The sequence below is a fragment of the Puma concolor genome, chromosome C1, assembly GCF_028749965.1.
Source record: "Puma concolor isolate L17-30 chromosome C1, mPumCon1.1.hap2, whole genome shotgun sequence".
Taxonomy (NCBI): domain Eukaryota; kingdom Metazoa; phylum Chordata; class Mammalia; order Carnivora; family Felidae; genus Puma; species Puma concolor.
This window is the reverse complement of record NC_141674.1, coordinates 13,216,740-13,243,535: the sequence shown is the minus strand read 5'-3', so window position 1 is coordinate 13,243,535 and position 26,796 is coordinate 13,216,740. Positions and strand designations below refer to the sequence as shown.

The 26,796-nt window shown below is 55.8% G+C and overlaps 1 protein-coding gene across 1 annotated transcript in view; it reads right to left on the bottom strand.

The window, feature by feature from the left end:
- Positions 1–26,796, bottom strand: part of IGSF21 (immunoglobin superfamily member 21) — a 232,003-nt gene that overhangs the window by 26,150 nt on the left and 179,057 nt on the right. The window contains exon 4 of the mRNA XM_086715833.1: positions 10,032–10,150. Coding sequence (XP_086571959.1) covers positions 10,032–10,150 — 119 coding nt within the window. The remainder of the gene's footprint in view (positions 1–10,031; positions 10,151–26,796) is intronic.

The following is a 26,796-nucleotide window of genomic DNA, read 5'->3' as shown; positions in this document are numbered from 1 at the left end:
AGGTCACCGTCTGCTAAGCGGGACCGCAGGTCTCCTTGGTGACTTCTCAGGGACCATCTCCATCCAGTGCCGGGTCCTGCCATCTCCTCCACATCCGCTCCCAGCTTTCCAACTGGTCCCCAAGTCCTATGGCTTCTGTTCGGAAACGCCTCGTATCTTTTTCCAACCTCCACGGCCCAAGGCCCGAGCTGACTGGTGCCGTCTCACCCGCTGCGGCTGCCTGCCCTGCCCTCCGACCCAGGCCAGGTGCCGTCTGTATTCTCCATCTCGTTTATCCCTCACAACAGCCCTGTGGGAGTGGTGACCTTCACTGCCCCGGTTTCCAGAAGACGTAAGAGAGGCTTGGAGAGGACAAGTCACAGCGCGACTGGGGAGGGGGTGGGACGGGACCACAGCTGTGACTCCGCTCTTTCCTGCCCTCCTCTACCAGTGCGAGCGTGGGACGCCACGGCAGTCGCTGCCCGGTGTCACTTCCTGCGGCTCTGACTCCATTCCCTGGCCTCACTGACACTTACAGGGGGGAGGTCAGGACAACATGGGTGGGAAGTAAAAACAACGGTCCTGTTTAGGGGCGCTCACTAGGAGCTTGGGACACGGGCCCAAGAGGGGAGGTGCTACGGTAACCCCATTTAGCAGACAGGGAAACTGAGGCTCAGGCGGGGAAATAAACCACCTGCCAGTGTAGTGTGGTGGCTCAGCTGAGGGCTCTGGAGCCAGCCTGCCCGGGTCTGGATCAAGCTCAGCTGTTAGCTGGCCCGTGCCCTCGGGCCCATTTGTTAGGGTTTCTGCTTTCACACTTGTCAACTGTGGAAGGTAATAGTGGCGCCTCCTTAGAGGGCTGTTAAGACAATTAAATGAGCTAGCAGGTGCGGGGCAGAACTGTGCCTGGCATACAGCAAATGCTCAATAAACATTTGCTGCTTTTATTATCGGGAGTTGCAGAACTGGGTTTAAAACCTCTGCCTGAATCTCACGTTCACCCCCTTAAATACTCCCCAGCTCTCTAAGGGAGTAAACACTATTTCTCGTCACCCTACTTGGATAGAGGGCTCATTCTTCACTGGGGACCTCCCAGCCTTCTCCTGGTTTCAATTTGGAGGACTTTGGTCACTCACTGTCACTTCTCCAGTGTGGGGGTGGGGGAGGGGTGGGGGAGGGGAGGGGGTTTGGAGGGGGGCCTGCCTGGATGGACATTTGCTTGGGAGACAAGAGTGCCCAGGCCTGGTCCTCAGGACCCTGAGGGCTTCGGGAGTGGGATGTGGGGGTTTGCGTTTGCAACCCGTCAGCACCCCAAAGTCCTCTCGGCTCTGGCTTGGATCCCAACCCGCCACGTCTCCTCCCCCTCCCCTTCCCCCTCCCCTTCCCCCTCCCCCTCCTCTTAGCAGCCTTGCTCCCTGGAGCCTGTGGCCACTGCAATCGCCTGGGGCCAGTTCATGTAATTAGTGTAGGCCCAGCAGGCAGCTTATCCGCTCAGGCTCCAAGACAAGGAAGGAGCCGATCATTTCCCACCCGGCAGGCATCGTGGGCTATGGAGGGGGCTGCGCGGCAGCTCTGAGTCTCGCCTTCCAGCTACCCTGCTTGGGGTCCCCCAGGGATTCTCAGACCAGCGGCCTCCCTTCATTGACCTAAGCTGTCCCCTGGACCGCCATATACTCTGAGCAGGAGCTGGATCTGCCTGGGAGATACACATCTCCCCACGGCTGTCCTGCACGCAGGCAGGCTTCCCGAGACGGGGTCTGCAGACCGCCGCCTGCTTTTCCGCTCGCGTCCTTCAGAGAGAAAGAGCTGTGTTTCTCCTTTTTGCTCAGGCCTATGGCGGCCACACCAGGCCTTTGAGGGGTGCAGGCTCAGATCCCCCATCACTTTTGGAGCCGTGGACATTTCTCCTTCCCAGGTCAGGAGAGGTCCTTGACACTCCAATTATTGGCCCTGGGAATGTGCTGCTTCTTCTAGAGAGGAGCACTGGGCTGGATGTCCAGAGAACAGAGTTCAAGCATCTGGTCCCAGAAAGCAGAGCTCCAGGCCTCTAGAAATCCTAGGTTCTGGCCTGGCCTCGTGGAAGCGAGCTCAGCTCCGTCACCCACAGCGTGCCACAGTCTCCTTTCCTCTGAGAGCACCAGCCAGCCCAGGGTGAGCTTCTTGTCACAGGGAAGCTCGAGCAACTGGCCCCAGGAGGACTTCCTGGGGACTCCCCACCCCAAGTCACACAGCAGGGGAGCAACAGAGCCAGACTGGAGATGGCCAGATGGCTTTAAAAAGCATCAGAAGTATGTAAGGACAGACGTAAAGGTCAATGGAATAGGAGGGAGAGTCCAGAAATAAACCCTCACATTTATAGTCAATTGATTCTTGGCCAGGAGGCCAACACAGTTCAGTGGGGAAAGAAGAGTGTGTTCCAAAATGGTGCTGGGACAACTGGTCACCCACATGCAATTGAGGGAGGCCGACCTCTCCTCCACAGCACGCACAAAAACTCCCTGAAGATGGATCGTACACTTGGGGCGCCTGGGTGGCGCAGTCGGTTAAGCGTCTGACTTCAGCCAGGTCACGATCTCGCGGTCCGTGAGTTCGAGCCCTGCGTCGGGCTCTGGGCTGATGGCTCAGAGCCTGGAGCCTGCTTCCGATTCTGTGTCTCCCTCTCTCTCTGCCCCTCCCCCGTTCATGCTCTGTCTCTCTCTGTCCCAAAAATAAATAAACGTTAAAAAAAAAATTTTTAAGATGGATCGTACACCTAAACGTAAGAGTTTAAACTATTAAAACTCTTAGAAGAAAAGCAGGAGTGCACTGTGACCTTGGGTTGGGCAGAGCCTCCTCAGCTGGAAGACCCAGAACACAAGCAACAGAAAATGAGTAGATGGAGTGAACCTTATCCGGACGAACTCCCTTCGTCCTTCACAGGACGCCAGCAAGAAAGGGGAAAGGTAACACGCCAAAGGGGAAAATGTACACAAATGTGACACGCGATACGGCCCTCGCACCTGAAATAGAGGACTCTTAGAGCATGATGATGAAAAGCCAGATCACCTGGTTGAAACAAGCAAACGATCTGACGGGATTTCTGCAAAGCAGATCTCCGAAGGGCTACAAAGCCCCCGAAAAGACCATCAACACCATTGGCCATCAGAGCAGCGCAAATCGCATCGCAATGAGAACCGCTTCACGTGCGCTAGGACGGTCGCCTTCAGACAGACAGGCAGCAGGTGCAGGTGAGGATCTGGAGAGACTGGGACCCTATGCCACTGGAGGAAAAGTCAAAGGGCACAGCTGCCTGCCCGCCCTCAAAAGGCTATGCACAGAGTTCTCATTCGATCTAGCAATTCCGTGCTTGGGTCTGCACTGCCCCCCCCCCCCGCCCCCCAGAGATCTGGAAACTATCCGTTCACACCAAAAGCCTGCACATAAACGTTCACAGGAGCATCATTCATAACAGCTGGAAGGTGGAAACGTCCATCAACTGGTGAATGTACAAACGGAATGTCAGGCATCATGCAATGGAATATCGTTCAGCCACGACGAGGAACGGGGTCCCAATACGTGCTCCAATGTGGATGAACCTTGAAAACCTGACACTAAGTGTAAGAAGTCCCAAGAATGACAAAAGACCACGTTTTCTATGACCCCATTTCTAGAAAGTGTCCAGACCAATCCACAGAGAGACCAAGCAGATGAGTGATTGCCTAAGACCGGGCGAGGGGTGCAGGAAGGGGAGTCATTGCTTATGGGCACGGGGTTTCTCTCGGGGGCAGTGAACATCTTCTGAAATTGGTTACACGACTAAAAGTATTTGCAGAACTTGGTGACTATGGTAAAACCCATTAAGTTGTATCCTTTAAACCAGTGAATTGTACGTCATACGAATGACAGCTCAACAAAATAATTTTTAGAAAAAAGCACACCGAATGCACGTAATAAAAATTTAGTAAAGGGGAGCCTGGGTGGCTCAGTCAGTTAAGTGTCCGACTTCAGCTCAGGTCATGATCTCCCAGTCTGTGGGTTTGAGCCCTGCGTCGGGCTCTGTGCTGATGGCTCAGAGTCTGGAGCCTGCTGCGGATTTCGTGTCTCGCTCTCTCTCTGACCCTCTCCCACTTGTGCTCTGTCTCTTTCTCTCTCTCAAAAATAAACGTTAAAAATTTTGTTTTAAAAATTCAGCAAAACATACCTAAACAAACAAACAAACAAACGAACAAATAAATAGCAAGCAAGCTATGCAAAGTTCATTAGCAACTGTTCCCCGGGATGGGACCTGTGTCCCCTGGCCCCACGTTTGGAAAGCATCTGGTGTGGTCTGGTGCCACTGTGGTCTTGGGTGCCAAAATTCTACCTTTATCTGCTGACGTCATTTGGAAGCCTACGGAAGACAGACAGGGATCCCGAGGTAGAACGTTTTATGAATGCTTATTAATATGTCGTGACTTCTGGTAGAGCAGAGTGGTTAAGCACGTGGGATGCCTTACCCTTGCTTGGCCGCTGGCTAGCTGGGTGTGCTGGGCAAGCGGTGTACCTATCCGTTTCCTCACCTGGCGAAGAAAGGGCAGTACCCATCTTACGGAGCTTTTGAGATGATTTGATAAGTCAGTCTATGAAGACCTTAGCACAGTGCTTGGCGTGGCAGTAAATCCTCAGTGAAGGGTGACCTAGGTGGTCGGGAGGAGAGTGTCGCCTTCAAAGTCAGATGGCGACTCCTCCACTCTGCCCCCTCCTGGCTCAGTTACTTTTGTGGGTCAAATGGTCTCCGCAAAAGATGTGTTGAGATCCTAACCCCCAGTGCCTGCGGATGGGACCTTATTTGGAAACAGGGTCTTTGTCGATGTAACTAAGGTCGGGCGAGGTCATACTGCCTCAGGGTGGGCCTTGATCCGATGCCTGGTGTCCTTATAAAAGGGGAACACGGACACCGAGGCACCGACCCATGGAGGAGGACGCCCCGTGAGGACACAGGCAGAGAATGGAGGGACGCATGTACAAGTCAGGGAGGGCCAGGCATTGCCAGTCACCGGCAGGAGCTGGAAGAGGCAGGCTTCTTCCCTAGAACTTCCCTGGAACTTTCAGAGGAAGCGCAGCCTCGCCAATGCCTTGATTTCTGGCCTAGGAGAACTAGGAGAGAAGATATTCTCTCAGTGTCCTGATATCCCCTCAGTGTCCTGGAGCCCCCACCGCCTCAGCTCTGCACCCCGCCGCACTCCCTTGACATCTGCGTTACTAATAGCCTTTGTGTCAAAGGGGGGACGTGTCCCTTGGGGGCTCAGAGTGGCTGTCAGGCTCTCCAGCTCTGATCTCAGGCAGACTGGTGGGACCCCCGGCTCTCTCGCTCCCGTGGGTGAGCCCCTTAAACTCTCAGAGGCTCCTTCCCTCGTCTGTGAAGCAGGGGGGGTGACCGGGCCCGCCTTGGAGGACCCCCGTGAAGGTCACACGATTGGGTTGGACGCTCAGCACAAAGCCACACATTCCATGCTTGACGGGAAGCGGCCTTGATCATCAGCCATGGGTCCAAGGGGTGGCAGAGAAACCTGGCCTCCCGCTCTTCCGGTGGGAACAGGAGAGCAGCGTCTCTTGGCTTTGGTGCGGGTGGGGGTGGGGTGTCCGGGCTCACATTTAATTGATTGTAACATCGCACCCGGAACATGCTCCCCCGCATCACTTGCACCCCCAAGAAGAGCCGCAGCAATCCTTCCGTGACTGTGTATAATGCGTTCCTGGGGCCCAGCACGCGACTTTCAAATTGGCTTACAATTTATCTGCAGCTCGGATAAAAACATTTTAATGACTGTGTGCGGCATGAACCCTCGGTGTCACCCACGGGGCTCCCAAATGTCTTTTCCCACCACATAGCGGGGATGTTATAGGCGTGAAATTACAGCCGCTCTCGCATTTTGATCTGCACCCCGAGGCCTGTGGAAACGGCACGTTAGAATGTGCTAGATGCAGAGGCAGCCTGGGTGCGGGCTCTCCAGCACAACTGCTCGTGCTTTTGATGCACGTGGGGCCGTGCAACGTGCCCTGCGCCTCATCTCCCTTCCCCCCCCGCCCGCTGTCCTAGGAAGCTTCCCTTTGACCCCCAAATTGGGGAGGGGGCTGTCTCGCCCCACCGTTGGCCGCCACAGTCCTTAGAGTCCCTTGGTGCATAAAGGAGACCCCAGCTTTCAAAGGCCTCCACTCACTTGGAGGGAGGGTCTTGGTGCATGTGTGTGTGTGTGTGTGTGTGTGTGTGTGTGCGTGCGCGTGTGACCAGAAAGGGTCTAAGGTATGTCACAGATGGGCCAGGACAGTGAGCAGATCGTAGCGTTCGAAACTTCCCTGAAACATATTGAAAGGGGAGGGTCAAGGAGGAGGAGGGGGGAGTCACACAATTTTCAAGTCTAATTGTGCCTAGTGTTTAAAAAATTTTTTTCAATGTTTTCATTTATTTTTGAGAGGCCCAGAGAGACAGAGTGTGAGCAGGGGAGGGGCAGAGAGAGGGAGACACAGAATCTGAAGCAGGCTCCAGGCCCTGAGCTGCCCGCACACAGCAGACATGGGGCTCGAACCCACGAACGGCGAGATCCGAACTGCTTAACCGACTGAGCCACCCAGGCGTCCCTTATTGTGCCTGACGTTTAAATGACATGAGGCCTATTTGTCATGAGAGACGCTATTTATTGAGCACTCGGAACGTGCCAGGTGCTGGGCTCAGAACACTCTCTTCTGGGGATCATCTCATTGAATGGCCCGACCTTGGCCAAGCCACTGCCTTCTCTGAGCCTGGGTCTGGGCAATGGACGCAGTGTAGTTTCTGCCTCACAGGCCCGCGCAGCTGCTGGAGCCCCGGAGCTGCCCTCGGGGGGGGGGACATCCTCACACTCAGCCCCCTGTCTCTCCCAGCCCGCCCAGGACCTTCCCAACCTTGGTGAGCCAAGGAAGGCATGCTGCTCTGGGACGGGGACAGCCACAGCCCCGCTGGCCCCGGGCAAATCCTTTCCCTTTCCCCAGCCCCAGTCTCATCCTGATCCCGAGGGGCTCTTGTCAAGATCAGGCAAACCCCTCCATTGAGAGCACTTTACAATTGGCAGAGCTGGCTGAGTGGGAGGTGTGGCTGTCGTTACCAAGGTCGGGGTATGTGCTGGCTCCTCCCCTAGGTCTTTGGGAAGAGGCCAGGAGGACAGGTAGGCAGAGGCCCGCCGTCCTGCCACTCCCAGAACCAGGGCAGACCTGGGTCCCTTTGCAGGGACTCAGCGCACGAAGCTGTGAACACTCCGTTCTCACACTGGCTTGAAGCTCCTTGGAGTCATGAATCGTCGACGAGACTTCCAGGGGCAAAAGAAGGAAGCAGCCACCGCTGTGCCCAAGAGGGGGCAGGGCCCGCGACAATGACCCTAAAGATGCTGAGGTCTAACCTGACGAACCCTGTGGCTGCCTCGTCTGGGTTTGGTGCTTTGCAAACTTTATTTCAATAAGAAAAAAAAAACCTCACAACCACTCTGGAGGGTAGCCACCCTTATCCTTATTTCACAGATGGGAAACTGAGGCCCAGGGAGGCTAACGAATGCAATGACCGATCTGGGATTCAGCCCGAAACCTGCGTGTCCTAAACTTGTATAAAGGGATTATAAGATCTCCTGGCTCCCAGGGCTGTGGCCAGGATTCCGTGAGACAATGTGCATGAAGCCAGGAGCTCACGCCCCATCAGGCACAGGCCAGGGATGGGCAGGAGCTGTGTTATCAGTTCAGCTGCAGGCTTAGCGAGCACGGGGGTACCTGCCGCATCCGGGGGACAACGGGGCAGGGGCGACCGCTAACAAGCACAATGACCTCTGAGCAGTGGGTCAGTCAGAGGACTGACCAAGATGGGCGAGTGCTATTTCGGGAAGAACCCTGCCCGGGGAACACCCTGAATTTCCAGGGGTCAGAGCCTTTCCCTGGGTTGGGAGCCACTGCGTGGTCCTGCCCCTCCCGGGTCCCCACTCCCCCACCGCCCCCTGCCCCTGCCAGCCTTCAGCCTCCTGTTCAGTAACTGGGATCACATCATCTGTCTGCCCCATCCCAGATGGCTGCCACCTTGCATCGAGAGGACCCCAGAGGTTCACCGTTCCCTGCTGCCCGGAGAGTGAGACCGGAGGAGAGAATTCTCAGCTGGCTCATGCTCGCCAGGAGTATACTGCCTTGCTCAGCCAGGACCATCAGGCCCGCCGTGTGGTTCTGGTTGGCCCCACGAGATCTCTCTGTGCCTCAGGTGCTTGCTTAGCGGACGGGGTAACAGACTCACAGATGTCAGAGCTAGGAGGACGCTTAGGACCGTCTGGTTACACCCCCTCACCGTATGGAGAGGGAAACTGAGGCCACAGAGGGAGAGTGCACCTGCACAAGGAGCTCTGGTGAATGAAGGAGGGAGCGTAGGCCTCCTGGAGGAGGTGGCTTTTGAGGATGCTGTCCTTGCTCACAGAGAGAGAAGCCTCACCTGGAGCATCTACACCTGTTTTCAGGGGCGCGAAAGGGGGTGTGGGAGTCCAGATGCCTGGCTTCTGGCCCCAGCACTGAGCTGCTATCACAGGGAGATTTTGTGATCCTGGCTGGGTGACCTCAGGCAAGTGGTTTGCCCTCTCTGTGCCTCCACACCTGTGTGTGCACCTATACACGTTTTACGTTTGCATCGCGCACTGGATACAGCTCCCCAAGGACCTCGTCCTATTGAAGGAGCGTGTCCATTACCTAGCGCGTAGGAGGTGCTCAATAAACATCCGATAAATAAATGGTTACGTGCATGTCCCTCATCAGACTGGGGCCCCTTGATGGTGCAAACCGAGTTTTGTTCTTCACCAGATTCCCCGGGGCGACCAGCCCTGGGCTGAGCACCAAGACGTCTCCTTCAGGGAGTCGCCGTGTCCCCGCCGCGGCCCATCCCCCAGGAAGCCAGAACACCCCACGTGCCGCCGCTGCGGGAACCAATGTCCCTCTGGAGGTCTGCCCTTTGGAGGTTTTCCATTTCCCCAGAAGCTGTGGCTTTCCACGGGGCCTTTATGCTCTCACTGATTGCCTGAGTACGACAAGCTTCGTTTCCCTGGTAAATATCATTTGATAAGAAAATCAGAGAACCCTGGGGCCCGGCGTCAGGGCCGGGTCCCTAGAATTCTGGCAGCAGAATCGGAGAGTGTGGCTGACGAGAATGTCAGCACTGCCAGGGGCTCCTGAGACCGCTTGGAGCCAGGCCTTTGATTTACAAGGGGAGAAACCGAGGCTGGGGTGGTGGACAGCGCCACCCAGAGACGGGCGCTGGCATTACTATCCGCGTGTTGCAGATGGAGGCAGACACAGGGTCAGAAGGCAGGACACCCCGAAACCCAGTCCTGACACCCACTTTCTCACTGGTCACTTGATGCTTCAATGTCCTGGGAAAGGCCGTAGGAGGTCCAGCGTCAGAATCACTCTCCATAGCAGGTGTGTATCACCTCCCCCAGGGAGGCTCCCAGATTGTCCTGTCCCTGGGGCGGGGCGGGGGGGGGGGGGGGGCTTGCCCCCCTGCACCGTCCCCACAGGCACTTCTATGAACGTGGCTCTTGTCTTCCGCCTGGAAAGGTACTCCCACAGGTGCTCCCACAGTGCCCAGCTTCTTCCTCCCCGTGTCCTCATGGGGTCCCAGGGCCCAGAGCTGGGGGTCCACGAATGACCCGTCAGGCCTGCATCCCACCCCTGCCTTACAGAAGTGGACGCTGGGGTCTGCTGCCCCTCGGGAAGCCCTCATTCCTCCTTCAGTCCCTCAGTTGTCCCAGTCAACGTGTCAGCTGTGCCCCTCCAAAGTGCCCAGGCCATGAGGATCTGGGGACGAGCCACAGCCCTGCGTCCATGAGGTCAGGGTATATCAGTGCAGGTCGGAGAAGGGGTTCCTGAGAGGAAACCTTTGGGTGGTAAGGCCACACCTGTCACACCTCGGCAAGGCCAGTCTCCTCTCCCCTCGGTGGCAGGAGTGGGAAAGAAGAGTGTTCCTAGGACAGCCCCCCTGTGCACACGCACATGTGCAAAGCTCCTCGCTGGGACCCTGGGGCCAGGGCCCCTGTGCTCACCCATGACGTTGAGGAAGATGTTGCCTGATGCCAGGACCACCTTCTCTCTCGTGGCGCGGTCGTAGATGCCCACGTGGCACTCATAGGGACCGTTGTCTGAGATGCGGACTTCGGGCAGCCTGGGGGAAGGCAGAGGGACAGGATGAGGCCCCATCGTCCGGGGCTGGAAGGCGCAGCCAAACCCCACTGTTCAGCCTCGGATCAACAAACGCTTCTGGATCGATCAGGTGCTCATGCGCTATGCTGGGGGGAGCAGCAACATTTATGGAGCACCGACTGTATGCCAGTCCCTGCGGTTTATTCTTCAGGAGGTGAAGGGGGTGGGGGGCTGTGTTTAGCTGGAGTTACACCTGTGCTTCCATGAACGGCGGATGGTAACAGTGCCCACACCTAGAGGGCCCCGAGTATGACAGGCGTGTGATACAGGCTCAACACTGCCCTAGGGCATCACATCACTCAGCCCTCCACAGAGGATCGCCATTTCCGTCTCATAAGCATGGAAACTGAGGCTCCAGAGGAGGCACGGGTAGCCCCTCCCGCCCCCCCCCCCCAGCAATATGGCTCATAAGAGCCGGGATGGGAATTTGCATTCCTCTTCCCACACTGCCTTTGCTGTCCCTTCACGCCCAGTCTTGGGAGCTTGAGAAGAAACACAGCCAACTTCTCATCTCCAAGGAGCCCCTGTCCTGGGGGACAAGGAGGCAGAGAGGCAGCCGCACTGCCAGGCACGTGGAAAAGGGGGGGCTTCTCTGAGCACAGAGCAGGGAGCAGCTGGTCCTGCCTGAGGTCGTCAGGAGGGAGCCTTGACCTGGAGGCCGCCCGCTGCTGGGTCAGGGAAACCTGGGGGGTTCTCTGGCAAGTGCCAACCTTCTCTGGGCCTAATCATGCGGCCAAAGGACAGCCTCTTCTGGCCACACCTCAGAAGAAGCGGGGTCTCCGTCTCAGAGGTCCTTGCACCACAGCACGACACAGGAAGACGCTCACGGTCACGGTCACGGCAGCCGTAGTAAAGGGCCAGCGTGGCTCCCTACCCACCAAATTGGCCCCGCGGTCTGATCAGAGAGGCCCCGGCCGGGGAATGCAAGGGCGGTGGCTAAGAGCACAGACTCTGAGTGTGGGTCCCGCCCCGCCCCCCTCCCCCCCCCAGAAGGGGGTTCCTTCAATCCAGCTCTTTGTTCCCACCCCCTCGTGGACACATTTCCACCCTACTCAGCGAAGCCGCCCGCTGCGATCTGCTTCTGCTGGGCAGTCTGACCTCAGATTCCCTTTCTTCCCTTATGTCAGCTGCCACCCCTATCCCCAGCTTTGCCTCCGAGCTCCGGTTCCCTCCTGACTCAGTGTCCCCCACCTCCCTGCACCTTGCCCCCCACACCTGGGCTCTCAGCCTGGGTTCCGGGCTGCTGGCTCCGCTCTGAGCCAGCACGCATTAGCATAAACAAACACCTTCATTTACATAGAATACGCAGAGGTTGACATCTGGTCTACCGACTGTCATAAAAGGACTCAGAACAGGAGCTTCTCACCAGGGAAACTTTGCGGGGAGAAGGCTGCCCTCCTTCCCTCCCTTCCGTGCTCAGGGGGGCACCGTGTCAGTGGAACAGCGGGGGCCTGTCTTCCCTTGGGAGCGATTCCCTTTGTTTGTAACCCGGCTAGACTGGAAAAACAGCCCCTCTACGGGCACTGGTGCTGAGCCACAGTCGCCTGGAGTGACATATTTAGGTGACATTCATAGGGATCAGTTATAGGGCTGACCTGCTTCAGTGACTTGTGTGCAGGCAACACGCTCAGGGGACAGCCCCATAAAGACACAGGCTCAGGAGACACGCGTAGCTGGCAGCCGCCCAGGTGATGTAATAAGTTAATAGTGACATGGCGGGCACGCAGGTGGAGACGCGCAGGCAACCGCCATGTGGGGGACACACACAGACGCGTTTATGTGACAGCAGCACAGGTGACGTGTTTAGGCCATTGCTCCACTGATGGCACGCTCAGGTGACAGGAACATAAGCGGTGTGTGTGGGCGACTCATGCGGATGACACAGCACAGGTGGTCGAAGACGTGACGCCTGGACTGGCGCCTTGTGAAGAAAGCGGCTTCCCACTTGGGACTGTTTCTACAGACTCGTGTGGTCCTTCACGGGGCTCCTTAGCTCTCCCAGCGGGTCCCGGTCCTGCTGCTGGGCACCACCGTCCACCTCCGCCACCACTCAGGGACTTGAGCACGTCCTGGTACTGCTCTATCTCCTAAATGCATCCTGGATTGCATCCACTTCCCTCCAGCCCCACGGCCACCATCTTTGTTCACCTGGAAGGAGGGCCGGATGGCCAACTGGTTTTTCTGCCCTCACTAATCTTCCTCAGATCCGTTGTGCGGGTAGAACCCAGATCTTTGCAAATGCAAATAGAATTAATGGCACTCCCCTACCTAAAGTCCTTGGGAGACTTCTCTGGGCTCTTCAGATAAAGACGGGAATCCTTATCTTGGCCAACCAGGCCAGCGTGGCTGCTTCCTGCCACATCTCCAGCCACCTCTTAGCCTCGTCCTCCTCTAGCTACGATGGCTTTCTGTCTTTCCATTCCTCTCATGTGCCAGGTGCCTTCTTAAAAAATAAACTTAATTTTGGAATCGTTTTAGATTTACACGAAAGTTGCCCAGAGAATAGAGCATTCTCGCCCATCCCTCACCCGATTTCCCCCATGGTTAACCTGTTCCAAGACCACAGTATAGCTGTCAGACTAAGAAACCAACACTGATACGTCACTGTTACCTCAAGCCCACACTCCTTCCGGATTTCCCCAGTTTTTCCACTAATGTCCTTTTTCCGTTCCAGATTCCCATCCAGGACCCCTCAGAGGTGACCCTTACAGGTGCATTTAGCCCAGTGCCTTGTTTGACTCAGCGCTTTTGCTTGTAATGTTCTCTCTTCCTGGGGCTGCTTCATTTTCTTTCCCTGGCGGTATCCTTCCGATTACAAAGGAATGGTCGCTTTCTTAGCCACCACCCGGACCAGGTGGGTGTGGGGGATTGGTGGCATTGGTGGCCCTGATTAATAGCCTCCCTGCATCCATGCCTCTTGCAAACAGCCTCGATAGTTTCTCCTACCTAGGAGTGGAGTCTCTCTCCCTATTCTTGGCCTTATGACTTGCGGGTCATAAGGTTGGAAGTGACAGTGTACAAATTCCAAGCCTAAGTCTCAAAAGAACTCTCTCTCTCTCTGTAGCCCCACCTCCCCCTCTCACTCTCTCTCCCTTTCCCTGCTTCTTCCTGAGAACAAGCCTCTGATGTGGACAAGAGCTCATGGAGACACGGAAAGAGACCCCAGCTGGCCCAGCCTTTCCAGCCAAGGTCACACTCAGGAGTGAGCCGAGCCAACCCCGACTCACGAGCAATCATTTATGGTTGTTGCTTGATGCCCATCCAGGCTTGGGATGGCTTGTTATGCGGCAACAGCTAACTGATACAGCAGTACTGGTCTAAACTGTAACTTGATGACTCTCCTCTGTGACTCTCGATCACCCTCCTCCCCTGCCACGCACGGTAAGCTCTGCAAAGGTAGGGTGTGCCCCTGTCTGGGTCGCCAGCATGTCCCACGGCCTCGTGTGGCACTTGCCACCATGGTAGGTACTCGGTCGACATTCAGTAAATGGGCGGCCTGGAGCGAGCACGGAGAAACCCGTCTCCCCCTGTGCTGGAGAGCAGGCACGGAGTCTCATTCTTACCTGCGGACCCCAGGGCTTCCAGGGAGCTGCTTTGATTTGGACCCAATGCCTCATCCGAGCTTGTGCGCTCAGTGTCGTCCTTCTAAAGTGGATTAAGCAGCCCAGAGATGCCCTCTCCCCAGATTTGAGCGGCATTGATCTGCATGCTGCATAAAAGGCCTTGCACAGATAGCGGGGCCCCGAGGGGGCTGGGGTAAGAACACCAACTCTCATCAGCGTTGGGCTCCGATCAATAAACTATTAATAACTGCAGAGGTTTCTGGCAAAATCAGTGTAATGCAGTTTAGCGGCTGGAGTTTACCAACACTGACAGCAGCTTCGAAAGCCACGTAATTGTGTTTTTGAGAAACTGGAGACCCAGATAGTGGGGGCCCCGCTGGCTGTCCCCGGGGGCCGCCGGAGTTCGGGTTAGGCCATGCAAGGGCTGGTCCCTGGGGTTTCTGCCAGGCCGAGGGCTAGCACAAGTATGTGCGCCTACTGTGTGTCATGCCTCGTGCCGAGGCTAGGGGCCGAGCGGCCGATGCAGAGATGCCAAGGACTTGGTTCCTGCTCCCCTGCCTTTGCCTGGGCTGTTCCCTCTGCTTGGACCCGTCTTCCTCTCTTGGCCACATGGCAAGCCTCTAGCCATCTTTCAGAGCCCAGCAGGTGGGTCTGACTTTCCCCACCTGTGATCTCACCCCATCAGAGAGTTGGGTTTAGCTCAGAGCTGACACGGCGTGAGAGACCAATGGGCTAGAATCACTACGTACCGCAATCCTTAGGTTCTACATCGAATGCCACCTCTTCCAGGAAGGCTGCCCTGACTGCCTGCTCCCTGTGCCAAGGCTGCATGCCTGGGGGCACCTACCTGTCCACAACATGCTACATTGTTACCTGTTTGTCCTCCCTCCCAGGGAAGCATAGAAGCTCCTTGAACGTGAGCCTGGCCACGCGGTGGGTGCTCAGGGAAGAGCCACCGTGCGGATGAAGGCAGCGGAAGCAGTCTAGGCCAGGAGGTAGGTGCCCTCGGATAGTCTGGGCTCTGCACCCGACTAGCTGTGTGAGGTTGGACAAGCTCGTTTGGCTTCTCTGAGCTTGGATTTCCCCATCTGATAAATGGGTGTGATAATACCTGTCTTGTGGGATCACAGGGTAACTTTCTCTCGAGAGGAATTATGCTAAGCCTTTTACCGCATCTTACCGAATCCTCGACGGGACCTTGCTATCACGCAGTACAGAAAGTATGCCCAAATATACTAGAGAGCAATCATCATCTTATTATCTCTACCTTGTACAGAGGAGGAAACTGAGGCACCCACCCAAGAGGTAACAGGACCGAGGCCAGAGAGTAAGCAGGTGGGTGCCATGATTTGGAACCAAGAGCTGAAGACTTGTCTTCGGGCCCCATCGCCCCACCCGTGGCTGCTCCTCGGATCTTCCTTCACCAACTGGCAGGTGAATCCAGGCTCCCTGGTTGCCAGCATTCGCCTCCACGGCTCTACAGTGCGTTTCTATTCTGGGCCCTACCACTCTCCAGGTAATGAGAACCATCTGCTTCCTCCCTGCTGGGAGGAACAGGATGGCCTTTTATTTTCCTAAATTCCCTTCCTCCAGCTTCCAGTGGGCCCCTTAATTCCGCTGACGGCGGCTCCCCGAACAAGTTGTGCTCACATTCTCCACACCTGACCCGACTTCACAGCCTCCGCTCGCCTCTCCTTTGCGCGCTTTGTCTCTCCACTGGGAAGAATCCTAGATTCTCACAGAGTGGAGGTGGTGGACGTGGAACAGGGGGCAGGACTGGGAGGAATCCGAACGCATCTCCGAGTTTCCCCGTCCTGTATCGCTGGGGAATCATGTGATCGGGCGAGGGACTTTGGCTGACAGCAAAAGGAAGCCTGAATGAATGAACTGGACCCAAGTATACTTAGAGCAGAGCCTGGTGGGTGGCAGGCGCTTGTCAGATTCTTCCCCCTCCACCGTTAAATGATTACATTTTTAAAGTGTATTTATTTGTCTTGAGGGAGAGAGGGAGCGAGCAGGGGAGGGGCAGAGAGAGAGGGAGAGAGGGAGAGTCCCAGGCAGGCTCTGCACTGTCAGCACAGAGCCCGATGCAGGGCCCAAACTCACGAACCGTGGCGGAGATCAAGCACCGTGGCGGAGATCAAGCGTCAGATGCTTAACCAACTGAGCCCCGCGGGTGCCCCAAATGATTACATTTTTAAACAAATTATTAAGTGCCTCCCAGATCCCAGGCACCGTTTGCGGTGTCGAGTAGGAAGCAGGGCATACACGGCCACCGTTTTCAACAGCAACACTGTAACAACATCCTTTCCATCCAGCCTGTACCTATGCCTCCCTGCTTCTTGGAAGAAGAGCGCTGGACATTAATGCAGCTGCCCTAGGATCAGGGTCATCATGAGAAACATCAGTCTCATCTCGCCACGTCCTAGGGGTAGAGCAGCGTGTCAGGTTAGGTTGTCCCCTATACTACAGGTTCCTGGGATCTGTGCCTCTTAAAAAATATTTTTTTTTTCATTTATAGATTTATTGTGGTTTAGGGGTGCCCGGGGTGGCTCGGTCGTTTAAGTGTCCGACTTCAGCTCAGGTCATGATCTCACGGTCCGTGGGTTCGAGCCCCGCATCGGGCTCCGTGCTGACGGCTCAGAGCCCGGAGCCGGCTTCGGATTCTGTGTCTCCCTCTCTCTCTGCCCCTCCCCTGCTCACGTGCTCTCTCTCTCAAAAATAAATAAGCATTAAAGAAATTTAAAAAAAAGATTAATTGTGGTATAATTGACAAACAATAAGTTGCACAAAGGCTACATATTCGATGGGTTTTGACCTATGTGGACACCATTGAAACCACTCGCACAATCAAGATAAGGAACAGCTCTAGCACCCCCCCCCCAAAGTCTCCCCGTGTCCGTGCGTAACCCCCCAGCTGCCCAGCCCCAGGCAACCACCGATGTGCTGTTACCGTAACTCACATTTCCTAGGATTTCTGGTCAATTGGTTTTCTCTGAGAAAGGTATGCATGGCATTTGTGCAGGTGCTTCTGGCCCTCTCCGGCTCTAATCTTCTCTCAGGTGAGGGGAGGTTGCAGGGCAGGTCACAGACACCTGGTCGTTTGCTTCTCTCCATTCTGCCGGTGCTGCTCTGCCCGGAACCTTTCCACCTGTCCACGCGTCTGCCGGCTCTCTCTGCCCGAGGCTTCTCCAGGCCATCCCCTCCCTACCCTGCCGCCAGAGTGACCTTATCACACAGCGAGCTCTGGCGGGTCCTTTTCCAACTTCGAACCTTCCCCGGCTTCCATCCACTGGAGCATCAAGTCCAAACTCAGTGACACTGACACCCTCCCTGCTCTGGACCCAGAAAGGAAGGAGGGACGGGAGGGAGTTGGGGGGGCAGGGAAAGGAGTGTGTGGCCTCCCGTCTCTCGCCAAAACTCCCCAATTAAATAAGAAGACTTGTCAGGACCAAACTTTTATAATCCACCCTATTTAAAAAGCATTTTGTAATTCAGATGTCTTCATTTATATACACAGTGCCTCATTCTGGGCTAATGGAGCAGATTCAGGTAGCGATCGGTCCTTTGAGGCTTTGCTTTAATGAAGAGAGGAGAGAACCTTTTCATTTGTGTAACCATTGTTTGCATGGAAACGGAGCTTCTAAGGAGCCCGGAGATACTTCCTTCTTGCAAGTAGGTTAACCCCCCCCCCCCCCTGCAATCTGATTAGCCTAGCGCCTGCCTCAGCGCTGCTCCGTCACTCCTGCTGGAAAGATCTCAAGTGGGAAGTAATGAAGTTTCACTGTTCGCACATCTGCCACGCTTCCCCCGTTGGCTGCACAGCCCCTGAGGTCCAGACCTTTTCTCTCCCTCCCTCAGACACCTGCTTACTCTCCAAGTTCAGGGCCGTGCCCCTGCAATGCTGGGGCAACTGTTGTAGAATGCCCACTGCATCTCTGTGGAGCCTTGAGGCAGGGCTAATAAAAATGGCCGTAAATTCTCTGGCAGCCACGGGGGCTATATTGGGATGTTTGCTAGTAAGACACTTGGCAAAGGTTTGCTGCTCTCTGGAAAAGGGCAGGGGGGGTGGGGGAGAGCAGGGGTGGGCCCGGGCCCCCTCCCTCGCACCTGTGCAATTTGCAGAGCCTGGCTGGGAGCCCGAGGGCAGCTCAGGTCTGTCTGTTTGGCCCAGTGGCCCAGGTGAGCACCTGCTCAGCCCCAGCCCCAGCTGCTCCCCCTTCCCAGCTGCTCTTGCTGCTTCTGGATTTTCCTTCGCCACCCTGGGTGGCTGCGTGAACCCCTCAGTGCGAGGAAATGGACTGGCTACCAGCGGGGGGGGGGGGGGGGGGGGTAGCGTTTGAGGAAACCGGCAGACCCGGGAAAGCGGCCAGGGACAGGCGAGAAAGCGCCTTGTCTTGAGACGGGATCCTCTACGGAGACTCTGGGAGGGTGCGGGGGCACAGGCCTCAAACTCGAACGTATTCAAGACTCCCCGGGGGTCTGGCTCAAATGCAGATTCTGGTAGGTGTGCGCCGGGCCTCAGGATTTCCAACAAGCTCTTAGGTGAGCCTGTTGCTACTGGCCAGCAAACCCCAAGTCTCAGGTTCTCGGTCCTTCTCCAACCCCAGTAGGTCCATCCATCTGTTTGATCTTACCCTCCCCCACCAGACACACTGGGTGGTCCCTTCCATCGGTTCCACCAAACCCCAAATGCCAGAACCTAGAGTTTGGAAGGCTTGACACCTGTGTGTCTGCAGTGAGTACTGTTGAGTAGAAATTATTTGAGGACAGATTTTGCCCCTCTACGTGGGTCCTTTAAACCACCAAGGGGCACCTGGGTGGCTCAGTCGGTTAAGCATCCGGCTCTGGATTTTGGCTCAGATCATGATCTCATGGTCGTGAGTTTAAGCCCCTCGTTGGGTTCTGTGCTGACAGTGCTGAGCCTGCTTAGGATTCTCTCTCTCTCTCTCTCTCTGCCCCCTCCCCCCACTCGCACACTCTCTCTGCTCTAAAATACAAATAAACTTAAAAAAAAAAACAACCCATGGGGGCTGCCACAAAGCTAGCCACACACAGAGCATGGCTTCTGTCCCCCTCATTCTGCCCTCCCGGACCACATCCTGCACCTGCTCCCTGTCCTCCAGCTTCTGAGATGACAAATTCTCAAGCTTTCCTGGCCCCCTGCAGGGGAGTCTAAACTCAAGCTCACCCTGGAAAGTGGAACCCAGACCGTAGGCTGAGATCAAGGCCAAGTTGTGTCTCCTTCCACTTGGTGGGGACTCGGCTAATGTCACCTAAAGTGGTAAGACCCGAGCCACCTGTCATTAATACATTCCCGGGGAAGCTGCCCGTGGAGAGAGACGTTTCAACCCCAGTGGGATGGGAATGGAACATTCTGAAACCCAGAAACCACTCCCTCGCCTCCTTTTGGTCCATTCCTGGAGTTTCTCCTCCAGCGAGCCCTCGAGAGGAGCGGACTGGGGAGACGTTTGCCCTGGGCAGGTGTGGAGCCACAGGGACTTCACAAGCAGAGGCGCCGGTGGAGGAAGGAGACTCTCCTCCCTTACGCGGTGGGACGTGTCCCGTGGGCACAGGGTATACGAGGAGGAGCCTGGGAGTTTTGCTCCAGATTTCCCAATGCATCCTGGTCTTCACCAGGGCGACCAGCTAGCCCTGCTACGTCTAAGACTCTCCCCTTTTAGCACGGAAATACCCGGGGCTCTTTTCGTACCACAGAGCTGGAGAGTTTGGGGCCAACTTCTCCTGCCCCCAAGCAAGCAGGAGAAGGACAAGAGTCAGAATTGCTGTTTGGGGGCTGGAAGCCCACAGCACCCCGCCCCCACCTTCCGGCCATTCCCCAGCTGGGAAGCCAGTCAAGGCTTTGTCCAGCCTCAACGTGGTGGGCTTACCTGAGAACATTAGGGCCGGCACCAATTAGGGGCGAACAGGCTGTCTTGAATGGGGGAGGCCCAGGGACCAGGTGGCAGGGGTGGGGGAAGGAGAGGGAGGCAGCAGGGTGGGGAGGAGGGGCGGTTGGGACTGCAGGAAAAGCCCCTTCGCTAAGGGCCAAGCCCCTCCCTCAGCACTGAGAGTTTCATTACCTTCTTCCTTGTATGTTTTCCCCTTTCTTTCCAGAAACTGCCTGAACTCTTTTTTTTTTTTTTCTTTCTGGGGCCTTTGAAAAGCCATTAGTGATTTCTATCCCCCTTTCAATCCGAAAATGGTTTCCATCATAAAACTGCTCAGTGGGTGCAAAACATCTGTGGCTCCCAATCAAATTGCTGTCTGGGAGGGAGGGATAATGGGGAAGCAGGGCAAAGGGTGGGGGGGGAGGAGTTCCAGAACATGCCAGCCCCCTTCGGCCCTGCCCCCAGCTCGCCTCCCCAGTCCAAGGAGCCTAGAGGACCCACCTCAGGCCCTGCCTGGCCCCAGACTTTGTGGGTTGGCAATCCCGGCCCCTGAGCAGTTAAGGAGGTTTAACTGGGGCCCCAGCGCTGCAGGGGTCTGGCCGGGCAGAGGGCGGTGGAGGGTGAGCCCCCAGGCGGCCCCTCCATTGTTAATCTTCCTCTGCCCTCCCCCTGAGCTGCACCCCCCCTACATCCTAGCCTTTCATTCCCTTTCCTCCTGGACTGGAAGGTGCTGGGTGCTCGTGCCAATCTGGCTCAAGCTCCTAGGGGCTCATGGCCTCAGACAGGTCACTACCCTCTTCTGGATCCGGGCTGTGCGGGAGCCTTTGTTCTGAGGCTCATATGAGGTCTCTGGGGAAGGCCCCTCACCCTTGCCCGGAAGAGTGCTCCAAGGATGGCCGCTGTGACTTCCCAGGGGCCACACGGCAAGTGACCTGTTTCCGAGGTGCAAAAACACCTCTCAGAAATCAGATTTTATCCTCCATGATGCATTCGCAAAGCAAAAACCGCAGAGCCTCGCCTGGGATCCTTAGACTACCCAGACCCTGGGAAGTGAGTAACTGGGACCCTGGATGATGACAGATGGGGGCTCACTGGCCGTTGCTGCTCTGGCCTCCTGGACCCCCGGTCGGTGGAAGGTGGGGGTCGCTGCGCCATCCATCCCGGCCTCTCCCACCCCGTTCAGCTCACTCCCACCCCTACTCCCGCTCTGGGGACCCCATTGTCCTGACTCTCTGGTCTGCCACCTCCCCCTCCCCGGGCCTCCCCTTCTGACCCTCCCTCTCTCCTCCCCCTCCCCTTCCTCTCCTGGCTTCTCTTCCCCAGCCTCTAGCTGCTGCCATGGAAACCTCTTCCTCCTCCAAGTCCTGATTGATCCATTTCTCACGGTCAGCGCTCAGCTCAGGGTCTGGGTGGGGAGGCAGGCAAGGGCGGGAGGGGCCAAAGGTTCAGGGCGACGCTTCTGTCCGCTTCGCCCCGTGCCCCACCCCAGGCCCGGCAGGCACAGGGTGTGGGGTAGGTGCCGCCTGGAAAGACATTGGACGGTGGGGAACCAGAAAGCAGGCAGTGGGCCAAAGGGACCCCAGACAAAGGAAACTGGGTGGTGAGCAGCTAGATGGGAGGCGGAAAGGCTGGTGCCCCATGTCTGTGCCCGCTGCCCCCTTTCTGTCCCCGTGAATGCTTTGCTTTTTTTTTTTTTTTAATGTTTATTTCTGAGACAGAGAGAGACACAGCATGAACGGGGGAGGGTCAGAGAGAGGGAGACACAGAATCCGAAGCAGGCTCCAGGCTCTGAGCCGTCAGCACAGAGCCCGACGCGGGGCTCGAACCCACGAACCGTGAGATCATGACCTGAGCTGAAGTCGGTCGCTCAACCGACCGAGCCCCCCAGGCGCCCCGTGAATGCTTTGCTTTTTAACAGAAATTTCTGCCTCCCTGCTGGGCGGTGGTGAGACCCCAAGCCCCTTAGGATCGAGCTGAAGAGCAGGAGCAGGAAGGCGTGAGACGCAGCCTTTCTCAGGCTCCCCACACTTCCTGGCACCAGTGATCACTCTGGTCTTGTTCAGTGAACACAGCCGACCCCCGCTGTGTGCAGGGGCGGGGCTGGACCACTGGACCAAGGGTTCTAGGGAACGGTGCACGCCTCGTCCCTGCACACCAGTGGTTCATTGAGTTGAGTGACCCAGGACAAGTCATTGTCTCTGCCTCGGTTTCCCCATCTGTAAAACCCAATCCTCACAAGAATCCCACGAGGCGGGTATTCGTGCCATCATGCCGATTTCACAGACGAGGAAACCAAGGCACGGGGATGCTGTTTGGAACGTGTTGGTGCCCACTCGGCCAGACGATGTCAGAGACGGGGCCCGTGCCCCGGCAGCTGGGCCCCAGAGGTGAGGCCCCGAACCCCCACGCTCATCACCGTTCGAGGTGAGAGTGACACAGGCTTCTGCAAGGTCAGGGCCGGGGGGTGGGGGGTGGTGGCGGAGACAAACCCGCGCAGACCCCCTCCAATACGGGACCGGAGTGGCCCCAAGGCCGATCTCTTCAACCACAGTTTGACAAAGGGATCAGAAAAGAGGCTCAAAGACATGGTTGTTGACCCCTAGACGGGCAGGCGGGCGGTGCACCAAAGCACTGCAATTCACAGAAGCCTCGTCCGCCGGCCCGAGCCAGCCCGGCCCTCCAGGGCGACCGTCCATCCCAGCCTCCTACAGGGAGATGACTGGGGGACATATTCTCCGGGGTCTGAGATGGACACAGCAGCCAGCCGAAATTCTTTCATTTAGTCCCTGCAGCCGCCCCGCGCGATGAAATGACGAGCCGCTTAGCGGATCAGGACACTGAGGCCCAGAGAGGCCAAGCAACTTGTCTAAGGTGTGCGGCTAATGTCTGGAAGAGCTGGGGCGGAACTGCAGGAGTGTGGGGCCCCAAGTGTCCATCAGGAGGATGAAACGCGAGACAGAGGCCTGCAGCTCCCCTCCTCCTCCGGGATGGCCCCGGGGGTCGCTTCAGAGCAGGACCAATTACTCCCGTTGAGTGAAGAAAGCCTTAACTTTCCCTGCAAACCTGCAGCCAGGCCTGGGGCCTTGCAGGAGGCCTAGCCCATCCAGGTCAGCTGACGGGCGACCCGGGGCCGAACCCGATTCCTGCTGTTTCATCAAAGCTGAGCTAAAAACAGCCTTGCTTTGGCGGTGGTGGGGGGGGGGGGGAATTGAAACTCCCAGCCTCCTCTTAAGACTCTTAAACAGGTCAGCCCACCAAAAAACCCAATCCTTCAATCTGGGTTCTCTTAAAAAGTAGGGCAGGCCAATTATGTTTTACTGTCCTGAGCATGTGGGGCTGAGTGCGGGGAAGGTCAGGCCAGGGCGCCTGGGGCTGCCGGCAGATGGGAGACGGTGGAGCCAGCCAGCCTCTCCCATCAGCCTCTTTGTCAAAACAAAATTAAAGCGCCCGGACTCTTGCTGGCACCGAGATCCCATCCAAGGTAATAGGTATTTATCTTAGTGTGCGCGGCTTTAGGCTCGATGCCATGGGGATGTGGAAACTGGAAGGGATCTTGTTCCCTGCTCGGTCTCTCACCCCAGCGCCGTGTCTCCCACACAGAGGACATTCTAGAAGTATCCGTTCATCGGTACACTCGCTCGATGTGCTTTTACTGAGGACCTACTACGTGTCAGGGCCTGACGGAGGTGCTGGGATGCAGCTGTGGACGATACAGACGAAAACCACTGTCTTTGTGGTACTGACGTCCCAGATGAGGGAGACCGGCCACAGACAAAGCCATTAAAGAGGCAGCATGTGGGTGGTGATATGTGCATGAAATAGACGGGCAGCGGGAAAGAGTGCTGGGAGCGGAGGTTGGAGCTTACGTTTTAAGTGTTCAATTGCAGGGTGGTCAGGGGAGGGGACACTTGAGCAGAGACCAAAGGACGGGAGTGAGCGAGCCGTGTGGGCATCTGGGGGGAAGAACGACTGTGATTGGAAATCACTGCACTGACACCCAACGCCACAAATTTTCCTAGGCACGGTTCCATCCATCATCTCCTTGTGACTTCCTTGGACGGACTTTACAAGACGAAGGACGGTATGCAAATTACCAATGAAGTAACAGAAGCTCAGAGACAAAGTCAAAGACAAAGTGTCCTCTTCACGGGCTTACCTTCCGTGTAAGGAGGTTAACAGCTACTCGCTTTTCATGGTAAGAGAACCCCTGACAGCTGAACGCATGGCTGCCTGAAATAAAGACTACATTTCCCAGCCACCCCTGAAGCAGTGGCTCAACTGACCATGTGACTACATTCTGGCCAATGGGCTTTAAATGCAAATAGAGGTACCACCTACAACTTCCTGAAGGATCCTCGAGAGGGAGCGTGTCCTTCTCTTTCCCCTTCCTGGTCCTCCTGGCTGGAATGTGCTCCCAAGAGCTGGAGCTGGAGCAGCCTTCTTGGACTTGGAGGCGACCTTGAGAATGGAAGCCAGTCACAGGGGAGCTTCAGGAGTGAAGCAGCCTGAGCCCCTGACACCATGGAACACCCCCCACGCTCTGGACAGGCTACACGGCCTCTCAGGAAAAAGAAGAATAACCTTTGATCTAGTTTAAGAAGCATCTACTTTGGGTTTTGGTTGCATGTAGCCCAAACACATATTAACTGATTCAGTTTCAGACAACAGAAAGTGGGTGGATGGTGGGGAATGAAGACAGGATGCCCTCGTTTAAATCCAGCCACTACTGATGGCAGTAGGTTTCTAATTTGGAAATAACTGGTAAATTATTTCTAATTTGGAAATAACTGGTAAAAAGGCCACCTCATAAGCTTCTTTTTTTTTTAATAATTTTTTTTAACGTTTATTTGCTATTGAGAGACAGAGAGAGACAGAGCACGAGCAGGGAAGGGGCAGAGAGAGAGCAAGACACAGAACCCGAAGCAGGCTCCAGGCTCTGAGCTGTCAGCACAGAGCCCGACACGGGGCTCGAACTCACGAACCATGAGATCATGACCTGAGCCGAAGTCGGACGCTTAACCGACGGAACCACCCAGGCGCCCCACATCTTCAGCTTTTTAAAGAAAAGTCGAAAATGAGGATACGGATGTGCGATCTCCTGGTTTTCAAAAGTTTGCCATTGATGTAATTAAAACTTTTTTTTTTTTTTTTTTTTTTTTAATTCACAAACCCCCTCAGTGTTGGTCAAACAACTTGTTTACTGGCTGGCTTTTACTGCCTTTTACTGTGTGCCCCCAGTTTGTGAGCGAGACCCCATGGGAGGAAGGACTTACAGGAGAAACCTAACGGGCAAGCGAGTGGCAGAGCTGGGACGGCCAGGTGCTTGCTGGAGCCTACCGTGGAAGAGTTAAGGTGGCTGTCACCTGCATGGGCAGCGTCCATGAGCCTTGCTGAATTTGAGTCCTGGAGTGGGCACCAGGGATCCCCACCAAGGCCAGACAGAAACAGTTCTGCTCAGCCAAGCACACACACACACACACACACACACACACACACACACACACACCCCTTCTCAGTGGACACAAAGCCCCAGAAGCGAGCACTGTCTTGGCCGGCTGGCGCGTTTGAATGGACACGTCCCTCTCAACCAAAGGCTCCACTATCTGCCCCTTCTGCTAACTGCCCAGGTAAGGAGGAGATGTGCTTTTGGTGGTGGTGTTGGAAAGTGAGAATGAGGAATGGAGGAACTGTCCACCCGCCTGTGAGCATGGGGGGAGGGGGCAGGGGCTCTCCCTTATGCCCACAGCAACGTCACGTAACGGTTGCCTCGACCCAGGACAGTGCCGGCAGTGGGGTGTGGGGTGGTCCCCAATCCCGGCCTGGGAAAAGCCATCTAGAGTCAACACGTCCACCCCCTGGCTCTGGGGAAGGCCTTTCATTTTACAGGTGGCCCGTCCTGGGCATTCTCCAGACCCACAGCTCATGCCCGTGTGGGCACCGTGGACACCAAAGATGGTAGAGTTCAGGGGGCGCCTGGGTGGCTCAGTCAGCTGAGCGTATGACTTCGGCTCAGGTCATGATCTCATGGTTCATGAGTTCAAGCCCTGCATTGGGCTTGCTGTTGTCAGCTTGGAACCCATTTCGGATCCTCTGTCCCCCTCCCCTCTCTGCCCCTCCCCTACTTGTGCTCTCTTTCTCTCTCAGAAATAAACACAACATTTAAAAAAAGGGGCACCTGGGTGGCTCAGTCGGTTGAGCATCGGACTTCAGCTCAGGTGATGATCACACAGTTCTTGAGTTCAAGCCCCACATCAGGCTCTCTGCTGTCAGTGCAGAGCCCGCTTCAGATCCTCTGTCCCCCCCTCTCTCTGCCCCTCCCCCATTTGTGCGCTCTCTCTTGCCCTCTCTCTCTCTCTAAAAATAAATAAGCATTAAATGGGAATGCAAACTGGTGCAGCCACTCTGGAAAACAGTGTGGAGGTTCCTCAAAAAATTAAAAACAGACCTACCCTATGACCCAGCAATAGCACTGCTAGGAATTTACCCGAGGGATACAGGAGGGCTGATGCATAGGGGCACTTGGACCCCAATGTTGATAGCAGCACTTTCAACAATGGCCAAATTCTGGAAAGAGCCTAAATGTCCATCAACTGACGAATGGATAAAGAAATTGTGGTTTATATACACGATGGAGTACTATGTGGCAATGAGAAAGAATGAAATATGGCCTTTTGTATCAATGTGGATGGAACTGAAGAGTGTTATGCTAAGTGAAATAAGTCCTACAGAGAAAGATACCATATGTTTTCACTCTTATGTGGATCCTGAGAAACTTAACAGGAATCCATGGGGGAGGGGAAGGAAAAAAAAAGTTAGGGAGAGAGGCAAATCATAAGAGACTCTTAAAAACTGGGTTTTTAAGGGGTTGATGGGGGGTGGGAGGGAGGGGAGGGTGGGTGATGGGCACTGAGGAGGGCACCTGCTGGGATGAACACTGGCTGTTGTATGGAAACCAATTTGACAATAAATTCCATATTAAAAAAAAATACGGCAGTGCTTAGAGCACCAGGCTCTGAATTCCAACTCCTCTATTTTTTTTTTTAATTTTTTTTTTAAAGTTTATTTATTTTTGAGACAGAGAGAGACAGAGCATGAACGGGGGAGGGTCAGAGAGAGAGGGAGACACAGAATCGGAAGCAGGCTCCAGGCTCTGA